Raw genomic sequence first — 25,182 nt, forward strand, 5'->3', positions numbered from 1 at the left:
TGACTCACCTTTGTGCTTTACCTGAAGGTGCCTGGAGCTGCCCCAGGCCAATGCAAGGCACCCACCTCACACCAGGGCCCGCTGGCTCTCCCTCCAAGCTATGATGCTCACCCAGTGAGCTAACTGGCCATCCCTATATGGGATCCAAACCCATGGCCTTGGTGAGTGAGCCATGGGCCGGCCCCGGGAACTGAGAGATTTTGAGGAAGTGGAACAGACAGGACTTGAGGACGGATGGGGCATAGGTCTCTGGCTTGGGCGGCTGGTGGGGAAGGTGACTTCACCGAAGTGGGAAAGCCTGGGGCAGAAGTCAGGTGAGGTGCTGAGTGTGGCCTGCTGGGTGTGAGGGTCCCATAGAGCCCTGAATGCCTGTGACTTGGGGCATGGTCTAAGCTGGGAAAGCCTGGGGCAGAAGTCAGGTGAGGTGCTGAGTGTGGCCTGCTGGGTGTGAGGGTCCCACAGAGCCCTGAATGCCTGTGACTTGGGGCATGGTCTAAGCTGGAGACATTAGAGCTTTGGGTGTTGGTAGCTGGAGGTGAGAGCAGGAAAGGTCCAGGGGGAGAGCGGAGGGTGGTATGAGTTGGAGGACCCTGATCTCTGACCTTGACCATAGGAGAGGGAGAGAGGCAGGACTGGAAAGAGATAGGTGGAACACCCTAAGAGGAATGGGGCTGGGAGTGCCACTGGACCTCAGATTGTGTGAGCCTCATTTCCACCCCTCCTCCACCCTGTAAAATACCTGGGGAGAGCATGTAAGTGGATGAGGGTTGTCTCTGAGGCCTGCTCCAGCTTGTTGTCCCTTGGTTGTAGGATGCTCTGGAGCTTGACCAGTCCCCCTCACAGGACATCCGAAAACCATGGGTGATTCCAGTCCCAAAGGAGACCCTGCAGCGCATCTTTGGAACCAGCCAAGTGTTCCAGGGCTTCAGTGATATAAAACCAAAGGTCACAGAGTTAACAGTGCCCCTCAAAGTCAGGGAGTAGTGAGTGACTATATTGCTCCAGGGTCCCAGGCTCCTGTGCTACATAGCCATTGACATGCCCTGTGCAGCCTTGAGCCAATTACTCTCTCTTTCTGGGCCTCAGTAAACTCAGCTGTGTAATGGGGCTCTTCCACCTCAGTAAACTCAACTGTGTAATGGAGCTCTTCCAGGTTGATGGCCTGGATGAGCTCCAGCAACGCAGGCCTGCCCTCCCTGGGTCTCTGTCTACCCCTCCTGTCTCTCCATCCAACTCCTCCTCCCACCCACCCCCATCTCCAGCCCCAGCCTTTTGCCCTGGGTTGGTCCAAAGTCAGGACCAGCCCCTCTGCCTCTATTCCCTTGCCCCAGCCACCATCGAGGTCAGCAGTGCTTGGAGCAAGAGGACTGGGAGGTGGCCGTGCTGTTCTTCTCCCGTGCCCTCCACCTGGACTCCCAGCTGGTGAGGGAGAGGGTCTGGGTGGCCATGGGCAGTTGCTGACACATCCTTTCCTCCTCACTGTCATACCTGCCAGATCCCTCCTCTCAGGGCCACAGAGTCTGCTCTGGTAACTGGGTGTTAATCTTCAGGAAGGCGGAGTCCTCCCCTACCCTGAGGGGTGGATGGTGGGAAGGGAACAGTAGCAGCCTGGATCCTTTCGCCATCAGGTAGACTTTTATGCCTTAAGGGCTGAGGCCTACATCCAGCTCTGCGACTTCTCCTCGGCTGCCCAGAACCTGCGAAGGGCCTACTCCTTCCAGCCAGAGAACAACAAGTACCTGGAGCGACTCACCTTTGTGCTTTACCTGAAGGTGCCTGGAGCTGCCCCAGGCCAATGCAAGGCACCCACCTCACACCAGGGCCCGCTGGCTCTCCCTCCAAGCTATGGGGGGCTTTCCTTGTCCCTAGGACCAGCTCTGTCTCCCTGGGGACCTCCCTGTCCTTGTGTCCTCACCTGATGCCTCTCTCACCTCCTGAGCTGGTTTACTGCCAGGCTGGGCAAAGTTTTGCAGCATTGTTCAATTGAACTTTCTGCAGTAATGACAGTGACCTACTCTGCACTGTCCAACATGGTAGCCACCAGCCACATGGAACTGCTGAGCCCTTTAAATGTGGCAAGTGTGACTGAGGCACTGAATTTTAAATTTTATTTAAGAGTAATTTAAATTTGTATAGCCACGTGAAGCAAGTGGCTATTGGATTAGACAGCACAGATCTGGCTTTAAGCACTAAAAAGATAATAGTGACCCCAACTTGTAATTCAAAATAAAATTCAATGTAAAAACAGCATTAAACTGTAAAACACCAACAAAGTATTGATTTTTTTCCATTTTGACAACTTTAATGTCTTTTTTATGTCAGAAAATTTTCAATTCTTAAAAACATTTGGGATGCCCAACCATGTGCTTAATCTGTGTGTTGGGGCCTGTGTCCTGCACTCCCACTTCCTGTATGACCTTGAAGAAGTCACTTCACCTCTCTAAGCCTGGGTTCCTTCATCCAAAAGGGGATGCTTGGAGCTGGCTGGATAGCTCAGTTGGTAAGAGCACAGCCTTGTGACACCTACCAGCCACCCACCAAAACAAACAAGCAAACAAAAGGGATGCTTGCGGGCCGGCCCAGTGGCGCACTGGATAGTGCGCCGCTTGGGAAGCGCGGCGGCGCTCCCGTCCGAGGGTTCGGATCCCATATACAGACCGGTTCCCGCTCCCTGGCTGAGCGAGGCGCGGGAGCAACACCGAGGCTTGCGATCCCGTTGCCGGTCCCCGGTCCGGTACGGGGGCGACACTGAGGGTTGCGATCCGTTGCCGGACACGGAAAAAAGACAAAAGAAAAAAAAAAAAAGGGATGCTTGCGGGCCGGCCCAGTGGCGCACTGGATAGTGCGCCGCTTGGGAAGCGCGGCGGCGCTCCCGTCCGAGGGTTCGGATCCCATATACAGACCGGTTCCCGCTCCCTGGCTGAGCGAGGCGCGGGAGCAACACCGAGGCTTGCGATCCCGTTGCCGGTCCCCGGTCCGGTACGGGGGCGACACTGAGGGTTGCGATCCGTTGCCGGACACGGAAAAAAGACAAAAGAAAAAAAAAAAAAAAAAAAAAAAAAAAAAGGGATGCTTGCTAGCGCCAGCATGACGACCGGTTAAGGTTCTTGGCACAGGCTTGGCTCTGTTCTCGTCTGCTTTCCAGGTTTTCTGTTTCTGTTCCTGTGTCTCCCTCCAACTGTATGTTTCTCAGTTTCTTGCTGACTCTCCCCAGTGTCTTTCCCCAAATACCAGTGGAAGGTATGTGCCTTCTGTATCTCTCTCCATCTCCGTCTGAGTCTCTGTCTCTTAAAGTCTCTCCCAGATCTAAAAGGCTCTGTCTCTGACCCTAGTCTCTCTCCACTTCTGCCCCAGTGTTCCCCTCTGCCAACTGATGAGTGCAGCTGGGCCGGGGTCGCAAGCAGAATTGACTGTCCCTTTTGTCCTCAGGGCCAGTGTTTGTTCGAGCAGTGTGCCTTCCTGGATGCCCTGAAAGTCTTCTCACAAGCCTCTGAGCTCCAGCCTGAGAAACCCTGCTTCCATTACCGCCGGTGAGTGCCCAGCCAGGCCCTTTCTTCCAGCAGCTCCCCACCCCCAATGCCCCTTGCACCCGCCAGAGCACCCCTTCTGTCTCTGCCCTCAGCATGGCCTGTCTCCTTGCCCTCAATCGGCATCACGACTGCCTCTCACTCATCACCAAGGAGGTGAAGCAGGGCACGACCAACGCTGATGTCTACATCCTCCGGGCCAGACTCTACAACTTCTTTCAGAAGGTAGAGCAGGTGGGGGGGAGGGGTAGTGGAGGAGGGGCAGGTGTGTGCCCCATCCCCAGCCTGGAGCCCCTTGCCACTAAGATGACAGGAGGAGGAAAGGCTGTCAGCCAGCCCAGGAGTCACATCCCCACAGTGCAGTGGAGCACGGTCCTCCCTGGGCAAAGGCCCCGACCGGCCCTGACCAGTTAGCTGCGCAGCCAGGTAGCTGTTTCATGGTTGAGGCGAAAATGACCCTGGGGGTGGCAAGAAGGGGACAAGTTCCACAGTCCTTCAGAAGTCAGGACCAGTGTCTGGCTGGAGGCGGGTGAATGGGGAGCCGGGAAGCTCAGGACTGGGAGGGACACCTGGGAGGGACTGGGCGGTTTCACCTCATCTCACCAGGTGGGGTGTCCTGGGGGGATGGAAATGTGAGCCTACAGTTCCAGAGGGAGGGGACTGCTGCCCCTCTGGAGTGGCTCCAGCAGCTCGGCCCATGCAGGTGACTTCTCCCTGTGCCGAGGGGCCGGGCTTCAGTGTCCCACAGGTTGATTCAGAGACCCGAGACATAATTAGTGATAATTGTTGTTGACTGTCTCCTTGTCAGCCACTCCTGCCACCTCAGCCCTACTGTGTGTAGGCAGTTCTGAGCACTTCACCCCTGTTTATCTTTAAGGCTCACACTAACCCTTTGAGGTAGACGCTACCCATTGTCCTCTTCAGAGACGAAGCAGCAGCAGCCCCGGGTGACTTGCTCAAGGTCGCACCGCCGGTGCTTAGTGGTCCTGCTCTTGAGCCCAAGTCCAAAGCCCTGTTCCTAGCGTCTGTCATTCCCCTCCTGGTTTCCACTCACACCCGCTGCCCACACTCTCTGCCCTGTTCGCCCTCCAACTGATTACCCTACAAACCCCGGGCTGCTTGCTAAAACTGTTTGTTGACTGATTGACTGACCCGCACACCCAGTGAAGGTATTTGCCTAGGGATGTTTTCTGCTAATACTCAAGCCTGAACCTGTTCTTGGTCAGAGTGGTCATGGGCTTAAAGGTCAGGGAGTGGCAGAGGGAATGCTGGGGAGGACAGAGAGGACACATACTCCCCTCACCTCGAAAAGCCTCACAGAAGTCCTACAAAAAGGCAGCATCAGCAGAAATCACTGAGATTGACTTGGCTCACCTGTGGTCACATCTGGAAAGAGGCCAGCAGGGATGGGGCCTGGGATGAGATTTTCCTACAGTGTTCCCTGCCTTCTTCGTGAGGCTGAAAGGGTGGGACAGTGATGTGGGAGCACCAAGGAGAGATGGCGTGATGCCAGCCTGCCTGTAGAAAGGCCCCAGCAGGCCTGGAGGTTTGCTTCTCCTCTCCTCCCCATTGGGCCGTGTTGGGCTCAGCTCAGCCTGCCCGCACCCCTGATGCCATCCCTGGGCGCCTGCAGCCCAGTCTCTGCTACCGGGACCTGCACAGCGCCTTGCTGTTGGATCCCAAGCACCCTCAGGCCAGGGTGCTGCTCCAGATGATGGTGGACCAGGCCCAGCAGGCTCGCCGTGATGCCGGGATCCTGGCCGTGCAGGGCAAACTGCATCCCGCACTGCTGCGCATCAACTGCGCCATTGAGAACAACCCTCTGGACCCCAGCCTCTTCCTCTTCCGGTACTGGATGGGGAGCTGCTGGCCTTGGGTCACAGGCCCTGCCCCACCACAGACTTGCTGTGTGGTCCCAGGAGAGTCCCTGACCTTCTCCAGGCCTCAATTTCCCTATCTAGCTTCTTGTAATCTTTCCCTACTTCCCACTGGGGTGAAGGCATCTTGGAGGTGGTCTCTGTTACTGCTCCTGGAGGAGGAGCAGGCAGCAGCTTCGCAGTTGACCTGGGAATCTTAGAACCCCAGGCCTGTGGAACAACTGGGAGGGTCAGCCCAGCTCAGTGGGACAGTTGGGGGGTGAAGGGGGAGTCCTTTGGCCTTCACGCCCCTCCCTGCTGCCTGCCATACCTTTCCCCTTAGGGGCACCATGTACCGCCGGCTCCGGGAGTATGACCCCGCGGTGGAGGATTTCTTGAAGGCGCTGGACATGATGACCGACAGCCAGGAGGACTTGGTGCGGCAGGCGCAGCGCCAGCTCCTCCTGGCCTACAACGACTTTGCGGTGCACTGCTACATGCAGGGCGCCTACCAGGAGGGCGTGCTGCTGCTGAACAAGGCCCTGAAGGACGAGCAGCGGGAGAAGGGCCTCTACATCAACCGCGGCGGTGAGTGGGGGCCCGAGCGGGGCCGGGGCTGAGCGCTTGAGGCCCCTGAGGGAGGGAGGGAGGAAGGGAAGGAAGCAGGGAAAGAGGAAACATTTAATAGCCTTAGTGTCCCAGGGACACCCTTTGGGAAATGTTGCTTTAGACAAACTGGCCGCAGTCTCCTTAAAATGCTCAGAATCGGGAAGCTGGGCAAAGGTGCTCAGACGCACAGAAGACTAGAGGGGGCCGCGACCACCTATGGGTGTAAGCCACCAGTTTCAGGCCCCACCCCCCCGGGGCTGGGTCGGGCTGGGCCGGCGGCGCTCTTGGACGCTGGGAGTTGGAGACCCACTCGGCCCCCGCTTCCGGACCCTAGATTGCTTCTTCCAGCTGGGCAACCTGGCCTTTGCTGAGGCGGACTATCAGCAGGCGCTGGCGCTGAGCCCGCATGACGACGGCGCCAACATGCGCATGGGCCTGCTGCAGGAGAAGATGGGCTTCTGCGAGCAGAGGCGCAGGTGCGCCGGGCTCGGGTGCCTACGGGGGGCGGGGCGGGGAGGGGCGGGGCGGGGGAGGGCAGGGCTCGGGCCTGGCGGGAAGCCACCTGCTGGGATCTCTGGTCAAGATTCCTCTCTCCCGGTATGTTTCCTAAATACCGATTTTATTTTCCATGTCTTCACTAAAAAAGCCTACACTTACCGCCCTGATTATTATGGTAATTATGCTTTTTATTAAAAATGTTAAGTCTGGGGCCGGCCCGTGGCTCACTCGGGTGAGTGTGGTGCTGATAACACCAAGGCCACGGGTTCGGATCCCATATAGGGATGGCCGGTTCGCTCACTGGCTGAGCGTGGTGCTGACAACACCAAGTCAAGGGTTAAGATCCCCTTACCGGTCACCTTTAAAAAAAAAAAAATGTTAAGTCTTCAGGGCTGGCGGGTTAGCTCAGTTGGTTGGAGCCTGGTGCTGGTAACACCAAGGTCCGGGGTTCCATCCCTGTACTGGCCAGCTGCCAAAAAAAAAAAAAAAAAAAAAAATTTAAGTGTTCAGTAATATCTAACTCGGAATGTGAGTTATCATTCTAATACCTGCCAACCCCTTCCCCCTAAGTTCGGTAAAGATTCCTCCAGACTTTTTCCTATGCATGTATTAACAATTATTATTATTTTACAAAAGTGAGGTCGTGCTAACCTGTTCTTTGACTTGCTTTTTTACTTTCCATGGCATTACACATAGGATCACCTCATTCTCTTTTATTGCTGGCATAGCATTCCACTCTGTGGAGGTACCATTGATTTCTTTGGTCAATTCTCTACTGATGACTATTTGAGCTGTTTTCAGTTTTTTACTAGAAATAACGCTGTAATGAGCATCCAGAACATACGTTTTCATGCATTCATACTACTAAAGCTATAAGTTAGATGGTTGGAGGTTAAATTGTTGGGTTAAAGAGTGTGGACATTTCATATTAAATAAATATCAAGTTGTTCTCCAAAAACAGTGAACCAATATGAACTTCCGCGAGGAAAAGAGAACCTTGACTTCCCCATACCTCCCAGCACCAGGTGTTAAGACTGTTTTTCAGCTCTGCTAATCTATAGGCCAAAAAATGCTCTCTCGCAGTTGATTTACTTTGCATGTTCTTTTTGTTGTTGTTGTTTTTAAAAAAAGATGACCGGTAAGGGGATCTTAACTCTTGACTTGGTGTTGCCAGCACTACGCTCTCCCAAGTGAGCCACGGGCTGGCCCTTACTTGCATGTTTAAATTGATAGTCCAGGGGCTGGCACGTGGCTCACTCGGGAGAGTGCAGTGCTGATAACACCAAGGCCACGGGTTCGGATCCCATATAGGGATGGCTGGTTTGCTCACTGGGTGAGCATGGTGCTGACAACACCAAGTCAAGGGTTAAGATCCCCTTACCGGTCATCTTTTAAGAAAAAATAATAATAAATAAATAAATTGCTAGTGCAAAAAAAAGGGGAGAAGGGGGAGGAGGGCGATTGGATAAGGGGCGTGAAGAATAAGTATGATTAGTAAGAATGAATATGCTAATAAAAAATAAATTTAAAAAATAATAAATTGCTGTGCAGTCCAGCATCTTTTGTGTGTTTATTAGCCATTATGGCTAGCCCAAATCTTTTGACAATTTTGCTATTAAATTGCTCATTAAAAATTTTGGGGAGGGTTATTAGAGTTCTTTATAGGCTAGAAATATTAGCTTATTGTCTGCTGTATGTAGCAAAATATATTTTCCTTATATATCGCTTGTTTTGTGTGGCGTTTTTGCTACTCAATAACTTGGAATTTAATGACAGTCCAATTAATTTTTTTCATTTTTAACTGCTGGGTTTATGACATCCTCAGAAAGGCCTTCCCTACTGCAAGATTATAAAAATATTCCCTTATGCTGAGGTTTCATACCAGGATCTAAGTGTTGGGTCCATCCAGGACATAGTGGTGGAAGGAGAGGAGAGGGACATAGCGGGGTGGGGGGAGGGTAGGATCAGACCCCAGCCTGGTTTTCCCTGAACTCCTCAGTGGGGCCCGGAAGCCGCCATTTCCCCACGGGTGGCCCAGCTCATGGCAGTCTGGGACCCGCTGTATCCTGCAGGCAGTTCCAGAAGGCTGAGAACCACTTCTCAATGGCCATCCAGCACAACCCCCAGAGGGCGCAGTACTACCTGCAACGGGCCAAGAGCCGGCAGCTCCTGCAGAACATTTTTGGGGCCCGCGAGGACATTGCCACGGTCCTGCTCCTCAACCCCAAGCAGCCAAAGGTGTGTACCTGCTGGGCCAGGAATCAATACCCTTGGCTGCCTAAAGGTACGCGCAGTCCCTAAAAGAAGTCTGAGGTTGGTAACAATAATAAGTGCTGCTAATGCCAGCACATTTTCTACAAGCCGGGCAGTGCTCCAACCACAACAGCTCTTACCACTATGTTCAACCCTCCTACCGCCCACGAGACAGTTGACCTTACTATCATCTCCAATTTACAGATGAGGAGAGTAAGGCTCAGAGAAGGCAGTTCCCTTCCCCAAGTCCCACAGCTTAGAGGTCAAACCCTCTGTCTGGCTGCAGAACCCATGGGTGGACTCCCCATCAGTGCTTCCTTGTGGAATAGTCCCTTTCTCGTGGTCTCCTGCTGGTTCTGGGGTAAAAGGGGACAGACCATTAAAAACAACAAGTGCAAAATCCTTCCCTCTTCATCCTTGAGAAGGGCGGAGGAGGACTCTGCAAGGGCAGGGCAGCATCACACCATCTGCTCCTGCTCAGGCCCACACCTGGCTCTGATCCCCCCTTTCATGACAGTTACTCCCGCTGATGACCAGCCTCTTTCCGGGCATGTCAGTGGAGGAGGTGCTTGGCAGCCAGGTGGGCCACCTGGCCAGGCTGCAGCTGGAGCGGCTGCTGGAGAGCAGCTCCAAGGCCGGCAGCCCGCAAGGCATTGTGGGGTAAGCTCCTGGCCAGGGGTATGGCTGGGCTCAAGGCTCTCCTGGCCCCAGCTGCCTCCTGGAGCCACTGTCTAGTCCTTGGGGATGCAGGGTGACTCAGGGAGACTGACCCAGCGCCCTGGGGCCGGGGCTTGGCAGACTGATCGGGAAGCGGGAATTAGAGCGCCAGAAGGCCCGAGCCCTGCAGATCTCATGGAAGCTGGAAGAGCCTTTGTTTGAGACCTCCAAAGAGCCAGAGGCCACCCCCCAAATGCTGCAGGTAGTACCAGAAAACTCAGAGGAGGAGATCCCCAAGAAGGAGGAGGAGATCCCCAAGGAGGAGGAGGAAGAGGAAGAGGAGAAAGAAAAGGTGAGCAGGACACATGCCAGAGCCTGGGGCCCACAGCATCCGGGGCAGCATGCGCTGGCCCAGGGCTGAGGGCTGCAGTGCTAGCAGCTGGCTTCCAGGCCTGGCTCTGCCACCTCTCAGCTGTGTGAGTGGGCTGGGGACATCTTGCTGTGAGTTAGGGATGGTACCAGTAGGAGGTACTCCCGGGGGAGGGTGCGGGAAGACGGAGCCCTCTCAGAAAGGGGCTTCACGCTCCTTGCCCACATTCACCCTCACAAATTCTGCTGTGTGCACTGGCCACCTGCGCCAGAACTTTCTTAATTCTTAGGTTTGTATCTAAAAACTTTTTTATTGAATGTAACATAAATATAGAAAAGTGCACAGATTGTAAGTGAACGGTTCAATGAATTTTCGCAAACTGAATACACCTGTGACACCATTACCCAGATGGAGAAGGAACACATTCCCAGCTCCCCTGGAGGCCCCCATCCTCCCTTCTAGATCCCCCTCCCAGTCCCACAAGGCTGTCCTTATTCCTAACACCATATCAGAGTTTTGCCTTTTCCTCACATAAATGGACAATATGGTATATTAGTCTGTTTCTGTTGCTTACAACAGAAATACCTGAAACTGGGTAATTTGTAAAGAAACAATATTTTTTTTCTTTCTTTTTTTCTTATACAAAAGATGACCAGTAAGGGGATCTTAACCCTTGACTTGGTGTTGTCAGCACCACGCTCAGCCAGTGAGCCAACCGGCCATCCCTATATGGGATCCGAACCCGTGGCCTTGGTGTTATCAGCACCACACTCTCCCGAGTGAGCCACGGGCCAGCCCCAAGAAACAATATTTATTGCTTACAGTTTTGGAGGCTGGGAAAACTGAGGCTCAGACAGCCCCTTGAACACTGCCTTTCTCACGGGATCATGCCTGTCTAGCCTGGTCACTCCCCTTCCTGCCAGTCTTAGCCTCTCTGTGTCCCCACCTAACCCTAACCTGATACTCTTGAGGAGCTCTGTGCTCAGGAGAACTGAAGGGTCCCAGGGCCTGCTGGCCTTCCAGAGGTGTGGCCACTGGTCCAGGGGCCTCCCATAGTCTATGACTGCCCAGCCTGTTTCTTGCCATAGGAGGAGAAACCGGAGCTCACCCCTAACAAGGTGACGTCCCTATCGGACAGCTACCTTGATCAGACCTCTTCAGGCTCCAGCTTGGGCTGTAAGTCCCCCGTGCCAGACCTAAGTGAGCCAAAGCAGCAGAGTGGTCAGAGGTCAGGGGCCAGAGACTCACTAGCCTGGGTGTGAATTTGGGCTCTGCTGTTTATAACTGTGTGACTTTGAGCAAGTGACTCTAAAGCAAGAGTAACAATCCCAACCCTGCAGGGGGTGTGGTTGGGACTCAGAGAGACCCTGGCACAGAGCAGGGGGACTACGACTGCTGCTCCACCCCCATTGCCTTCTCAGGCTGGTCCCTTTTCTTTCTGCCCCCTCGGCCTGTACCTGAAATAGGCCCACAAACCCTGTGCATGTCCGAGAGGCTTTTACCTCAGTTCTGCCGGGCACCAGCCTAGAGGGGACAAAAGTGAGAAACCTGGGAAGGCCACTCCACACAGTCCCAAGGGCTGGTCCTTGGCAGGGGGGAAATGGCAGTGCCAGTCCCCTTCTTCCATTCAGTGCAATTCAACAAATGCACTGAGGGGCCCGGGCCAGGCTGGGGCCCAGCACTGGTGACAGGGATGGAGGGCACAAGCCTTGCCCTGGACAGTGAGTGCTGAATCAACTCTGAAAGAAGGCATGCTGGTGAACGGGCAACGCAGAGGAAGTCCAGTGGGCTATGGGTGCACTTAGCCCCCTTTTGGGGGGTCAGAGGGGATTCCAGGGCACAAAGGAAGTAGGGTTAGCCAAGTGGAGGAAGGGGTACAGCAGGGGCACTGCTGGGGGCAGGTGGCCCAGAGCCCTGCAGGAGCACAGAGGGCAAGGGGCATCCAGCAGAGTGGAGGCCAGTGATTGGGCCAGGAGCCCTCGCGCATCTCCCCCTCATCTCACAGCCTAGCGCACCTCAGGGCTCTGGTTGCTGAGGAGGGCTGGGCTGCTGTGATCTGGCCATGTGAAGCCTCAGGGATCTAGGCCAGGGTAAGGCCTGGAAGCCCCCTTTTCCTGGGGCTGTCCAGGAGAGGCGGGGCAGGCCTGATAGGTGCTCTTGGGACATCCTTCCCAGTCAGGACCACATCCATCTCAGAGAGGGAGATATCCACTGTCTGCCAGGAATACAGGAGCACCTCAGCCACTGCTGTGACATCCTCTGACTCCTCATTGCTGAAGACTCAATCCTCAGACTCCGGGAACAATTGGGAGGACATGAGCCTAAGCCATAGACCCAGAAAAATCAAGGCTGCCCAGGACCATAAGCAGAGCCCCAGCAAGACCGAGGCCACCCAGCACCAGAGCCAGAGGTCTAGTGAGACTGAGGCCACCCAGGGCTGGAGCCAGAGCCTTAGCAAAACCGAGGCCACCCTGGGCTCAAGACAAAGGCCCAGCAAGACCAAAACCACCCAGGACCAGAGCCAGAGCCCTAGCGAGACCGAGGCCACTCAAGGCCCAAGGCAGAGACCCAGGAAGACCAAGGCCACCCAGAGCCCAAGGCGAAGGCTCAGAAAGGCCAAGCCTGCCCATGGCTGGAGCTGGAGACCCAAGGCTGATGCCACCCAGGGACAGAGCTGGGGACTGATCCGAAGTTCCAGCAAGACCAAGGCTTTTGATGAGCCAAGTTGGAGCCCCAGCAAGACAGAGGCTGCCCAGTGCCAGAGCCGGAGGCCCAGCAAGACGGAGGCTGCCCAGGACCAGAGCCGGAGGCCCAGCAAGACGGAGGCTGCCCAGGACCAGAGCCGGAGGCCCAGCAAGACGGAGGCTGCCCAGGACCAGAGCCGGAGGCCCAGCAAGACGGAGGCTGCCCAGGACCAGAGCCGGAGGCCCAGCAAGACGGAGGCTGCCCAGGACCAGAGCCGGAGGCCCAGCAAGACGGAGGCTGCCCAGGACCAGAGCCGGAGGCCCAGCAAGACGGAGGCTGCCCAGGACCAGAGCCGGAGGCCCAGCAAGACGGAGGCTGCCCAGGACCAGAGCCGGAGGCCCAGCAAGACGGAGGCTGCCCAGGACCAGAGCCGGAGGCCCAGCAAGACGGAGGCTGCCCAGGACCAGAGCCGGAGGCCCAGCAAGACGGAGGCTGCCCAGGACCAGAGCCGGAGGCCCAGCAAGACGGAGGCTGCCCAGTGCCAGAGCCAGAGCACAAGCTCAAGTTCCAGCAAGACTGAGGCCACTTGAGAACCGAACCCAAGTCTCAGCAAAACCGAGGCTGGTCAGGACCCCAGCTATTATGCTGTTCTCTGAAGGGGCCACTGAGCCCCCTTGCTTCTTGCAGGAAAGGGGAGAGATTCTACTCCACACAGACACTGGCACTCAAAAAAGCTGCCTCTTTCTGCAGCAAGTAGAACCTTCAGCCTACATTTCTCTGGTCCCATGGCTAAGTTTATTACACTTGTTCTCTTTTACAAAATTAAAAACTTCTATAACCAGGCCCAGTGGCAACTTGAGTCCCTCCATTCATGGAAACTGAGAAGTTCTGGCTTGGCTTTGTGATACTGGGACACAGGGTGGGGGGTGGAGAGTGGGGGAGCGTGCCAGAGCAAGGGGCAAGGTAACAGACCGAGGCGGGAGGGAGCAGCCACGAGCCACAGTCCCTGAGTTACAATTCATGTTAAGAAGGCTCAGGCTGGAGGGGGAGGTCAAGGCTCAGTAAGGTTCTGGGGTGGCCGGGGGTTTCCCTGGGGAAGGCAGCAAGGGCCAAGATGCCCTCAAACCAGTCAAGAGGTCAGGGCCCTTCCCGGCCCTCTGTCCCATGTCCTGGCCAACACTCTCTTCATCTTCACTTTGTGCTCTGAGTCCCACTCTCCTGGAGGCTCAGGACAAGGGTCCCTCTGACAGAGGCCCCAGGCCTTTCCTGCATGGCCCAGCCAGGTAGAGAAAGGCAAGGGTGCCACCCGGGAGTCAGAGAAAGAAAGCGATTCGGGCAGCCACGGTCTTGCAGCCATTGGAGGAGAAGAGCTGTTCGTCCTCAGGGAAGAAGGTGGTGCTGTCCAGCACAGCCTGGACAACTTCGTCCCTTGGCTCCAGGCCCAGCTGAGCCAACTCGTTTAGCACACAGTGCCGTACGTGGTGTCGCTGGAGTGGGAGGAAGGGCACCACAGTGTCCAGGAGGTGCTCCTCCATGATGCCCGAGTGCCAGAAGCCATCTGCAGGAGGGCAGGTAGGGAGAAGACTCTGTACCTCACAAGCGGGGAGAGCCAGGTCCCCGTCCCCAAGAGGCAGTGGAGGTAAGGTGCTGGCCTCCATCCTCAGCTACCTTCCAGGCATAGGGCTGGGGCAGGGGGGTTGTATGTCTCACACAAGGTCACAGAGCAGGGAGTGCCAAAGCCTGAGCTTGGAACTGCTGGGTCAGTGTGCAAGGCATGAGACCCCGGGAGAACCTGGCCCAGCCCTGGGAGTCCGGCCCACTGGGTCTGGGTGGGAAGTCTCCCCAGGATGGGGCTCCTGAGCAGAACTCACGGTGCGGGTTGTCCAGCACAGCCCGGGAGATGACCGGCTCCAGCTCCTGCAGGCGGATCTCCTCACGGTCCCGGCGGCTACGCCATGCCTCCAATGCCACCTGGTTGATCTGCTCGCCACCAGTGTTGCTAAAACCATGGGGACCCAGGCTGAGACTCAGGGATGAATGAAGGGCAGGATTTGGGCCTCACTTTCCCAGTCCCACCTAACATGACCTGGGAGCACAGCTTAGTGTTGGCAGGAGCCAAACCTACTGAAAATGCTCCAAGTCCCCTCTCCAGTCTTGTGTCCAAAACTGTAACCCCTGTAATTCACCCATACGTGCCACTTACTTTACAGCTGACAAAACACTTTTGTGTCCTATAACCGGCTCCCTCACCAGCCTCCAGGACAATGGGGCATTAACACTGGCCCCGACATTGTTAGGAGGAGTTGGAAGCTCAGAGAGGTGAAGTGGTTTTGCCTGAGGAACCACAGCTAGCATTGTTGGAGCTGGGCCTAGAGGACTAGAGCTCTAGTCTTTTTTTTTCCCCCAGGCCTGTGTCTTCCTGGCTACAAAAGAGGAAAAACTCTTGACCTGGCAGGGCTTCCATAGAGAAGTTGTGAGGATCAAAAAGACTGAGCCCTGAGCCGGACTGTGGCTCACTTGGGAGAGTGCGGTGCTGATAACACCAAGGCCACGGGTTCGGACCCTATATAGGGATGACCGGTTGCTCACTAGCTGAGCGTGGTGCTGACAACACCAAGCCAAGGGTTGAGATCCCCTTACCGGTCATCTTTAAAAAAAAAAAAAAAAAAATACTGAGCCCAGAATGGTCTTTAGGAATGTCAAAGGGGAAGTCAACCACCTTGAATGACAATGTCACCAGCGAGAGTGGGAGGGAGCTTTGGGAAAGTCTGAGTGAGCCCGGGAGGAACAGTATTCCAGGACTGCATAGCTGGATCTCTGAGGAGTGAACCCCACTGTACCCACTGCAAAGCCCGGCCCCACCTGATGAAGATGAAGATGGCTTTGCGATAGTTGGTCCCATACACAACCCATGAGGAGCCCAGGAAAGGTCGCAGGACCTCCATTAGGCCTGGGGGCAGCTTGTCCATCTCATCGAAGAGGAACAGGGAGCGGCTGCAGGCAGTGAGGTTCCCCTGGACCCAGCTCTTAAGATCCTTCTGCAGGGGAGAGACAGGAGCACGCGGTGGGGCTGGAGATACTCCCCCAACCCCAGACTTCTTCTCAAGCCAAGAACTAATCCCCTTCCCAGGGAGATATGGTCTCCCAGAGAGCACCAACCCGTAATGAGACTGATGGCAAAACTGTGGCAGGATTTGCTCAAGGTCACACAGCCAGTCAGCAGGAGAATAGGGACTTGAACCTAGGCCTCCCACCTCCCTGGTTCAGGGTCTCTTTCCATGATACCTACTGCTTTCTATAAAAGGGGAAGGATCCTTCCTGCTCCCTGAACCTTCCCAACGGTGTTGACAGCTGTAGTGAATTGAGTCCCCCCAAAAACTCATTGAAGCTTGAATTGTGTCCCCAGGTTTTATGTATTAGAAACCTAGCCCCTACAGTGACTGTTAGGAGGGTGGAAAATCCTATTATGGTAATTGAAAGGTGGAGCCTTGAAGAGATGATTGGATTGTAGGACCACGCTGTAGTGAATGGATTAAAAATAGTGGTCAGGGGCGTGGTCCTGAGGGCTTTAAAAGAAGAGGAGAGTCTGCCTTTATCTCTCTTTCCATCATCTTGCAGTGTGAGACCCCTGGGTCACTGCTGCCACCACCAGATGGACTTCGGACTTCCCAGCCTCAGAAACTATAAGCAATAAAGTTTATTTTCTTTATAAATTACCTGGTTCCAAGTATTTTGTTATAAACAGCTGAAACAGATCAGCCTGGAAAGTACTCGTAGTCAACAACAATAGTAGTAAGAGACAATATTTACTGAGCACGTACTCTGAGCCATGAACTGGGGCTAGGTGCTTTACAGGGAGGCTATCTGTAGTCAGTCTTCCTGTATATGCAGACTGTCTGGCAAACATAGGTGCTCAATAAATAATACCTGCAATTATATAATCCCATGTCCTTCACAATAATCCTGGCAGGTATGACCATTTCTGCCTCCCAGAAATCAAAGAGAACTTCCTGCCAGTTAGAATGGTGCCATCCCAAGCTGTGTCCAGGACGGGTCCTTAGGGCTGAGGCTCCAATTGGCTGTGGGGCCTGGAGCAAGTGACTCCCCTCTCGGCTCAGGACTCACTCCCTAGGGTCTGTCACCCCGTGGTGCAGGAGAACAGTGGTCCAGCCTACCTTGTAGCGCTCGATGTGACTGGGGTGAGGGAAGTGGATGACTGGAGAAAAGTGGTGCACGTGGGGGCTGCGGAGGCCACCCTGGAAGAGGTAGTGTGCCAGCAGGGAGCTGACGTAGGACTTGCCGGTGCCGGTCCAGCCGTGCAGGGAGAGGACCAGCGGCTTGGTGGGGGCCGGGTCTTGCACGAAGGCCTTCAACGCCTTCACCACCAGCTCCCTGGCCAGATGCTGGCCAGCCAGATGCTGGGCTAGGTCACACTCTAGACCTAGGGCCACCAAAGGATAGTGTTAGAGCTGAGGACACATCCCCACCAAGGCAGAAGTCCAAGGGAGAAGTCATGTCTGGAACCTGGTCTGGGGAATCTCTGTGTTCCGGAGCATATGTCCAAGCTGTCTATGTACATGGCATGGGGCCCTTGGGGTCTCTGGCTGCAGGAGCCACCTCAAGCCTGACTCAGCTCGGCAGCGCCCCCACCAGGCGGTCCTCCAGATTGCTATCAGCCCTAAGTGAGAGCGAGCTGTCAACAGGGTCTGCCCCAGACCCCTGCCAATCCCAAGGCAGGCTTCTCTCCCTCGTCGGTCGTGGAGGCCTAACACCTCCCCCCCCCCAAGCCCTGCTGTCAGAGGCCTGTCTCCATCCCGGCGGGCCCGCATGGACCCCAACAGGCACCCCCGAAACCCTCGCCTCTGGTCGGTGCCCCAGGCTCTCAGGTTCCCCCGAAGCCGAGCCCGCTTCCGGCCCTGGCCATCCTCAAGTCCGCGCGTCCCGCCCCTCGGTTCTACCCTCGGGGTCTACAGCTGCTCCGGCCCGGCAAGCCGGGCTCCGAGCGCTCCCCTGTCCGCCTGCCCCTCCGCTCCGGGCTCCCCGGCTCCTCACCCGGCAAGTCGGGCCGGAAGTCGCATTCACAGAAGGCGCCGAAGTTGCAGCGCAGCGAAGCCAGGTCCCAGGAGGCGGTCGAGGCCAGCCCAAGCAGCCCGAGCAGCCCAAGGAGCGAGCCCCAGGGTCGGCGGCCAGGCGCCGTAGCCGCCATCCGGGTGAGGCCGGCGCTCTGTATGGGGCGGCCAACCACCTCGCCAGCAAACTACAACTCCCGGCCTGCACTGCTCCGAAGCCACGCTCATCGCCTACAACTCCCGGCTCCCCCTCGCCTGTCGTAAAGGCCCGCCCCGTCGTCCTGCCGCAGGATCGGAAGGCGGCCTCCAGGGGGAGCCCGTGAACCGTCCAATCCGGGACGGCGGGCCGCGTTGCCATGGCCACTGTAACTAAGGGACCATCATAGTAGCTCAGAAAGAAGAATAAAAGATTGTGACCATAAAGGGTGACGTAACAATTATAGCAAAAATTTGTGTGTAAGAACCTTACACCTTACGCCTTTTCCATGCTCTTTTTTTCTTTCATATAACTGATAGCTTTGGCTGGGCACTTACTATGTGGCATTAGCATTAGGGGCCTTGTGTGTCTTGTAATAGTACATGTAATACATAGTACATAATAATACATAATATCCATACAGAGAAATTGTGATATTTCAATGAGATTCATGTCCTTAGAGTGTTTTGGTTCAAAAATTAATCAATAAATGATCATTGGCAATCCATTATGTATGAAACATGGCTGTCCCTTACCTAGAAGCTACTATATGTTAAATGCTTAACAACAGTCCTAGAAGATAGGTTCTGTTATTATCTCCATTTTATTGAGGAGGAATCAGGACCCAAAAGGTTAAGCCTCTTATCCAAGGTTACCCAGCTGGTAAACAATAGAACTAAATTCAAGTCTAGCTGCTGCCAAAGATCTGATGTGCTGTGGTATATGCTGTCAGCCTCTCTTGATCAAAGGATTCAGAAGGCAAGAAACTCCATATGTTTCTAATTCAGTGAACAGGCTCCCCAGGCCTCCAGCTCGGCCTGAAATCGGGGATCCACATTGTCCACCTGCCCCACCCACTGGAGCAGGGGATCCAAGACAACCATCTTCATGGCCCACCTCAAAGAGTCTCCACCCCACCCCACCCCACTCCTACACACACAGTCACACACACACACCCAAGACTTCTGGGGCCTCATTTCAAAGTCTGACAAGAAATTAGTAGCTCCCACTATTCAAGAGAAAAAAGGGAAGAACTCCAGGTCAGGCTAGCCAGGTTTTAGCCTTCCCCACTCCGCTGCTAGGACCCAGGAAAGGTCCCTTCTCCCTCCAGGTCTGTTTTCCAGAGGGCAGTTGGGCTCCCAGTCAAAAAGCCCTTCCACCCCAAACATCCTGGGTCCCTGGTTTGTGTTTGTGAAAACCACAGCTGTAGCTCCACGAGGCAGGGGATGAAGCAGGAGCCGGGGTCGGCCGGTATTTCTCCCAGTGGGTTGAAATTCGCTGTTTATCTCCCCCACTGGTTTGTGAACTCCTCAAGGGCAGGCACCGGGTTTTAGTATTTGCTGTAACCTTGGCTCCTGGCACAATCTGGAATATCCCACGTTGTAAAGAAGTGTTTGTTGAATGAAGTTTTCCACCTTTCACCTGAGAAAAGATGCTTCCTTCACCCCCGGACCCGAGAGACAGAAGAAAGACTCATAAAAGTTTATTATATGAAAGAAAGAACATGGCTTCTGTACATCTATTTACAGAACAGACAGACTTATTTACAGCGAGATGGAGGCCTTGGTGTAGTTGGGGGTCAGATGCCTGGAGGAGAATGAGGAGCCTTGTATGGCTTGAAACAGGGAACCTCAGCGGCAAGGGAGCAGCAGAAGCTGGAGGGAGGAACAGGAGTTCCTGCTCTTCCTGAAGGGAGACTGGTGCATGTGTCGCAGTGGGATGGAGCCTAGAGTCCATGTAAGATCCTGGAGGTGCAAGGGAGATTCTGGAGTTGAACCCAGAACATTCTTGGGCTGATCACAGTGTCCCTGGGGTGCTCTGGGGAAAGGTATGTGCCCCTCTGCCCCTGATGCTGCCCGCAGCTGCAGAGGGGAAAGTCCCTGGGGGTCACAGCTCACTGGAACGGACAGCAGGCTCCAGTTTGTGGGACAGGGCAGTGAGGACCTTGTCAAACTTCTCATAGCGCCGGGCCTGGCTGCTGCTGGCGCCCTGGCTCCCCCAGAGGAGGCGCATCTGGAACTCAGTGCTGAACACCTCCAGGAGCTCTGGCTGGGCCTGGAACCCTGCAGAGTGGGGGCACAGAGTCAGGGGACCACCATCCAGTTGGGGAGGTGGGGGCTCCTTCCCAGGGCTCCCCATCCTTCAGGGCCTGGCTCATTGAGACCTCCGCCCAGCTCCACCAGGGATCCAACGAGTTTTGTTTATGAACATGACCACACAGTTTAGCACCTAGTCTTTGTCCTATTTGCAACATACAATTTCAAAATGACTAGAAGATAAATTTTTTTTTTTTTGTCTTTTTCCGTGTCCAGCAACGGATCGCAACCCTCAGTGTCGCCCCCGTACCGGACCGGGACCGGCAACGGGATCGCAGCCCTCGGTGTTGCCCCCACGCCTCGCTCAGCCAGTGAGCGGGAACCGGTCTGTATGTGGGATCCGACCCCTCGGCGGGAGCGCCGCCGCAAAGTGGCGCACTATAGCAGTGCGCCACTGGGCCGGCCCAAAGAAGATAAAATATTAATGTTATTTTTTTTAAGAGCTTGGGTGATTTTTCTTTTCTTTTTTTGTATTTTTCTGTAAGTTCCAAATTTTTTTCTAAGAAACACATATACATTTTGTAGGCTTATAGGATGCCCACTTCAAAGATGAGAACACTGAGGCTCAGCGAAGCTAAGATACACACCTAAGGTGCTCTTTGCATCATCTGTGCGTCCCCCATCCCTACCCGGTGCCTGCGACTAACAATTCCTTGCTGAACTAATGAGTGAACGAAGGAACGGGATGAGAAAGAGGAGTTGTGGAGACAGGGCAGGATGGGGGATGGAGAAATGTGAATGGAGGCTTGCAGGAAAGGGGAGCGGGAAGTCAGGTGGAGGGTGGCCCAGGCCCAAAGGACCCCCAAAATGTGACTGGCCACTCACCCTGCAGCTTGACCTCGGCGTTGGTGTGGTACAGGCCTCCGTGGTGCGCCACCGTGCGGGCGGCCTCCAGGTGGGCCAGCACCACCTCCATGCCATGCTCCGTGCTGCCCCAGGGCTCCGGGCCCTCGGCTGGGGCTGAGTCACACTCCAGCAGAGTGATGAGCGGTAGCACATGAGGAAACGTGGTGTTGCTTAGCGGCAGGCCTTCTGCAGAGAGGGAGACAGCAAGCACTTAGAGACCCTGGGGGTCCCCACCACCCACTGCAGGCCCAGAAGCTGAGGTATGGGAGGGAAGGGGCCTGACTGAGGTCTCAGAGACTCCCCAGGGCCACTGATTCCTGGGACAAACCCTTCCTGTCTGATTTCCCCAGCTGAACCCATTACAGCATTGGCCCAACCGCGAGGGCTGAGCCTGGACCTGAACACAGCCTACACAGTTGCCAGGTGCGGAAAGTGAGCATAGGGACAATGGCTTGCACAGAACTCAGTCAGGCTCACGTCATCCTCTTGTCACACTAGGAGAGTCTTTGCTGGCTCAGAGAGGTTTGGAGCCCATCCAAGGTCACATAGCAAAGTGGGGGAGGTACCTTTGCCCTCATTGAGGCTCTTGAGAAAAGGCTTGAGCTTCTTCTCATACAGAATGGCTCCCTCTGTGTGTCGCTGCCGCAGGGTCACCCAGGTCTGCTCCAGCCGGGAAATCTGGAGAGATTAGACTGTGAGAGACCAACCAGGGAAGGGGCCTACAGGGGCCACTGGCCTCAATCCACCCCACTGAGTGGACATGCAGATGTGAGATAATAATTGTTATTATGGCCACCAGTCAGGTACCAAGGGCAAGCTGACTGCTTTGCATATTTCTCTCATGAAACCCTCACACAAGCCACTTTACAGATGTGGGAACTTAGGCTCAGCAAGGGGAACGACTAGCCTGAGGTCATTCTGAAAATAAGTAGCAGAGCTGGGAGTGGGGCCCAGGACACTGCTCAGTGACCCTGCTGTCCTATGCATTAGGCATAGCAGAGGCAGTGCAGTGTGCGTAAGGCTCAGGGTCTGAAGTCAGCCAGACCTGGTTCAAACCCTAATTCTTTCAGCCTCTGACTGTGTGACTTTAGGCAAGTACTGCTCTGTCTCATTTACTCCATTTGTAAAGTGGGGACAGTAAAGGCACCCACCTCATGAGACTATTTCGAGGAATCAGTGCTGTTAAAGTGCTTAGCGTAGCACCTACCTAGCATATAGTCAGTGCCCACTGAGTGATAGTCATTTTACTTTTATTCTTTAAACTCATATAATGCTCCTCATTCATTTTACAAGTGGGGAGACTGAGGCCCAGAAAAGGGGAAGGACTTGGTCTTCGAGCACGGTCAGCACTGGGAGAACTCAGTTCTCCAGCTTAACTCTTTTGCCAGTGCAGCCTAGAAACTCACAGAGCTCTTCCCCGGTTCGATACACAGTCAAGTCAGAAGCACACACGCCAGGGCTCTTCCGGACAGTCTACCGGACGCCCGCTCTCCGCCGGCCCCTCCGTACCTGGGCCATGTCCAGGGCGCCCATGACCGCAGCGAAGCTGAACATGTTGCCCATGGTGCCCCGCAGCTCGGCCGCCAGCTGGATGGTCTTGTGCAGCAGCGCTGCCCTCTCCTCGGCGGAGCCCGTGCAGCCCAGGATGTCCACGGCCAGCATGATGGACATGGTGTGGAACCTGCCGGGACAGACGGGGGCGCCGCCAAGGGCCGGCGGGGGTGGGGGGGAGGTGTAAAGAGTCGAAGAGCCCAGGGGGCGCGGCCGGAGGGCTGGAAAACGAGGCTAACGGCTTCTGATTGGCCAGAAGAAGTTAGGGGCGGGACCAGAGCCCCCCCCCTCCCACACACACACACTCGAGCGCCAGGCTCGGAGGAGGTCCCCGGGCAGAGCTGTTTTCAGAATGAACCAAGAGCCCAGAACCGGCGGGCGGGGCCCAGGCTGACAAGTGGGCGGTCGGTCCAGGGGATGCACAAGGCGAATCCCGAGATGGAGAACTCAGTGTTTGGGAAAGCAGGATCGCTCGGAGCTGGCTACCGAGAGGCCAACGGGACGGGAAGCGCGGCCAGAACCCCTGGGAGCCGCGCCGAGGCTGGGATTGGCCACCCGGCCACGGCCGAGGGAGCGAGGCAGCCCGGGGCTCCTGCGCGTGCCGGTGCTTTACCTTTCCAGCAGGTCCAGCCGCAGCTGCCGGCCATGGGGCAGGGTGAGCAGCTCCATACCCCAGCGGACTCCCATTAGGGCCTGCATCTCCTTGGTAACGCCCAGTATCCTAGCAACCTGCAAGGACGCGCACAGGGCTGATTAATTTCCTGTCAGGGCCGGCCCAAGCCATCTGGGAGTCAGAGAGCTTTACCTAAGAGGGTAGCCTGGCTCGGATGCCGAGTTTGAATCCCAGCTCCACCGCTAACCCTCTGACCTGGAGCACGGGATTCTACCTCTGAGTGAGCCTGTGAAATGGGGGATAGATGAGGAAATACCCCGAGGTGCCTGGCATGTTAATATGTAGTTAAGATTAAGGAGCAGGACACCCTTATTCCAAACAGCAAACCTGAAACCCAGGGTGGAAAAGGGCTTGCCCAAGGTCACACACTAGACCTAGAACGGAGTTCCTCCTTTCCCGCCCAGTGCTCTTCCGAGTAGCGTCTCTGCCTGGTCTCTTTTCTTGCTTCCTGAGCTGTGAGACCAGTGTAACCAGGTAATGAATTCCTCCCAAACTACAAAGGGAGAAACTGAGGCATAGAGAGAACTGGGATCCTTAGACGGTCAGAGACTCATACAAAGCAAAGGCCCAGGCATTGACAATTTGTGGGCCGAGGTAATGGTCTTTGGTTATTTGTCCACTAGGGGGAAGGGGCAGGCAGTCAGGCCTCTTCCATTCCCGGACCAGCCCGCTTACTTTGACCAGGCTCATTCTGGGACACTCGGGAAGTGCCCCCAAGTGCCTCAGGAAGCCAGACACCACCGGTTTAAGGACTGCCTGGTTCCAGTGCCAAACTGAAATCTGGAGGAAGCAAGAATATCTTGTTTTTTGCTTTTTAAAAGGAGAAAGTGAAAGTCCAGAGAGGGAAAATGACTAGCCCAGAGTCGAAGAGCAGGTAAAGGGCAGCCACGGAGCCAGCACCAAGGCCCACCAGCAACGCTTGAGAAATCTGGGAGCCAGCCCTAACCACCCTGACTCCTGTCCAAAAGCTACTGGACAGAGGTGCTGCCCCCACCCCTGTGTGTCCCCAGCACCTACCAGGCAGTCAACCTTAGTGACATGCCGGGCCAGCGTCCGGGCATCCGCCTCCGCCAGCAGCTCCTTGACCTTGCGCAGAAGACCAACCTCCAGCGGCCGGTTATCCTTGGGGATTAGTAGTGACTGGAAGGTGGCTGGGTTGAAGGAAGAGGTAGCTTCCACAACGGGGACTGTGAAGGCCTTGCCCCAGTCCCCCTCAGGGACCCCATTTTCTGACAGGTCCTTTAGCCTCTCCCCATAGCTCCTAGCCTGCCGGCTGGAGGCTTCAGCCGCTGTCCACTCTCGGCTGCCACGGACGGGAGGCTGGAGCTGGCAGTAATGGCCAGAGTCCTGGTCACTGTAGCTGCTGACCGATGGAGACGGGGAAGTCTTGCAGAGGCTGTGGGAGGGGCTGGTGTGAGGGCCTTTATCCGACTCGCCAGGGGGCTTTGGGGCACTTCCGGGACACAGCTGGGGCTCACTGGAGCGGCGGGTCACAGGGGAGGCAGGCAGTGCTGTGGCAGAGGGGGCTGCGGGGGCGGCGTGGACACGGGTTACTGCAGGGAGGTAGAGAGAGAGGACTAGTTACCACAGGTCCCCATCCAGTGAGGTTCCCTCACCCCTCCCCAAAAGACAGGCCCATCCATTCTGCGCAGGCGACATCCCCACCCACCTCATGGCTGGAGGCCAGGCTCAGCAGACTCTGGCAAACAGAGTGGATGACCTCCGTGGGAGATACTCAAATCACCTGGACCCCACAGTTTGCATGCCCCTACCCTGAGGCTGCTGCAGCCCTGGGAAACCACTGAACTACTTTTAGTGATCCAGGGAAGCTGAATGCTTGCTGGAGTTCATTGTGCCACGTGGAACTGTTTCTCAATGAGCTAGTAATCATGATTTATTGGGCACACGTTGTGTGCCAGGCGCTAGCAACATACTGGGGATACACTGGTCAACAACAGTAAAACCGTCATCAAGAATCAGAGGTGATATTTATTGAGCTCTTACTGCCTACAAGATCCTTCTTTGCACATTAGTCCATTTAGCCCTCTTGACATCCTGTGAAATAAGTACTTTTATGATCCTCATTCTGCAGATGAGAAGACTGAGCCTTAGAGAGAAACCGACCTGCCCAAGTCACCTAGACAGCAAGTGGTAGAGCTGGTATTTAAGTCCTGGCTTCTGGGCCACTGTACTATGCCATATTGTCTAGAAATTGTCCAATAAATCATTTCTGGGAAATAGCTTTAACTTTTATACTCAGGAGCATTGTTTTTTTTTTTGTTTGTTTGTTTGTTTG

General features: G+C 55.3%; 3 protein-coding genes across 5 annotated transcripts in view; 1 reads left to right on the forward strand and 2 right to left on the reverse strand.

The window, feature by feature from the left end:
* Positions 1–13,298, forward strand: part of TTC16 (tetratricopeptide repeat domain 16) — a 14,577-nt gene extending 1,279 nt beyond the window's left edge. Inside the window, 14 exon segments of the mRNA XM_008570851.1 lie at positions 811–983; positions 1,332–1,422; positions 1,629–1,772; positions 3,430–3,530; positions 3,623–3,752; positions 5,161–5,375; positions 5,727–5,971; positions 6,327–6,468; positions 8,563–8,728; positions 9,261–9,403; positions 9,542–9,752; positions 10,859–10,946; positions 11,946–12,517; positions 12,947–13,298. Coding sequence (XP_008569073.1) covers positions 811–983; positions 1,332–1,422; positions 1,629–1,772; positions 3,430–3,530; positions 3,623–3,752; positions 5,161–5,375; positions 5,727–5,971; positions 6,327–6,468; positions 8,563–8,728; positions 9,261–9,403; positions 9,542–9,752; positions 10,859–10,946; positions 11,946–12,517; positions 12,947–13,111 — 2,586 coding nt within the window. The 3' untranslated portion in view covers positions 13,112–13,298.
* Positions 13,232–18,222, reverse strand: TOR2A (torsin family 2, member A). Of its 3 annotated transcripts, XM_008570848.1 has the most exons (5): positions 17,508–17,730; positions 16,631–16,896; positions 15,318–15,493; positions 14,327–14,454; positions 13,232–14,013 (listed from the first exon to the last, which is right to left on the reverse strand). In XM_008570848.1, the coding sequence occupies exons 1-5, from the start codon at positions 17,659–17,661 to the stop codon at positions 13,769–13,771; spliced, it is 969 nt and encodes a 322-aa protein (XP_008569070.1). In that variant the 5' UTR covers positions 17,662–17,730; the 3' UTR covers positions 13,232–13,768. The 3 variants fall into 3 exon arrangements, with proteins under 3 accessions (XP_008569070.1, XP_008569071.1, XP_008569072.1); XM_008570849.1 differs by lacking the exon at positions 16,631–16,896 and having other exon boundaries at positions 17,508–18,222; XM_008570850.1 differs by lacking the exon at positions 14,327–14,454.
* A 965-nt stretch (positions 18,223–19,187) lies between these two features.
* Positions 19,188–25,182, reverse strand: part of SH2D3C (SH2 domain containing 3C) — a 44,185-nt gene continuing 38,190 nt past the window's right edge. The window contains exons 6-11 of the mRNA XM_008570853.1: positions 23,904–24,439; positions 22,827–22,942; positions 22,172–22,343; positions 21,229–21,340; positions 20,642–20,848; positions 19,188–19,783 (exon numbers count right to left, since the gene is read on the reverse strand). Of these exons, the coding sequence (XP_008569075.1) occupies positions 19,608–19,783; positions 20,642–20,848; positions 21,229–21,340; positions 22,172–22,343; positions 22,827–22,942; positions 23,904–24,439 (1,319 nt within the window). The 3' untranslated portion in view covers positions 19,188–19,607. The remainder of the gene's footprint in view (positions 19,784–20,641; positions 20,849–21,228; positions 21,341–22,171; positions 22,344–22,826; positions 22,943–23,903; positions 24,440–25,182) is intronic.

This window comes from Galeopterus variegatus, unplaced genomic scaffold, assembly GCF_000696425.1.
Source record: "Galeopterus variegatus unplaced genomic scaffold, G_variegatus-3.0.2 Scaffold638, whole genome shotgun sequence".
Lineage (NCBI taxonomy): Eukaryota > Metazoa > Chordata > Mammalia > Dermoptera > Cynocephalidae > Galeopterus > Galeopterus variegatus.

Excerpts from the sequence above, each read along its gene's own strand:
- TOR2A (XM_008570848.1), bottom strand. The coding sequence starts at position 17,661 with ATGGCGGCTACGGCGCCTGGCCGCCGACCCTGGGGCTCGCTCCTTGGG. Across the intron at positions 16,897-17,507 it reads CTTCCGGCCCGACTTGCCGG|GTCTAGAGTGTGACCTAGCC; the intron begins GTGAGGAGCCGG and ends TGGTGGCCCTAG. Across the intron at positions 14,014-14,326 it reads TGTGCTGGACAACCCGCACC|ATGGCTTCTGGCACTCGGGC; the intron begins GTGAGTTCTGCT and ends GCCCTCCTGCAG.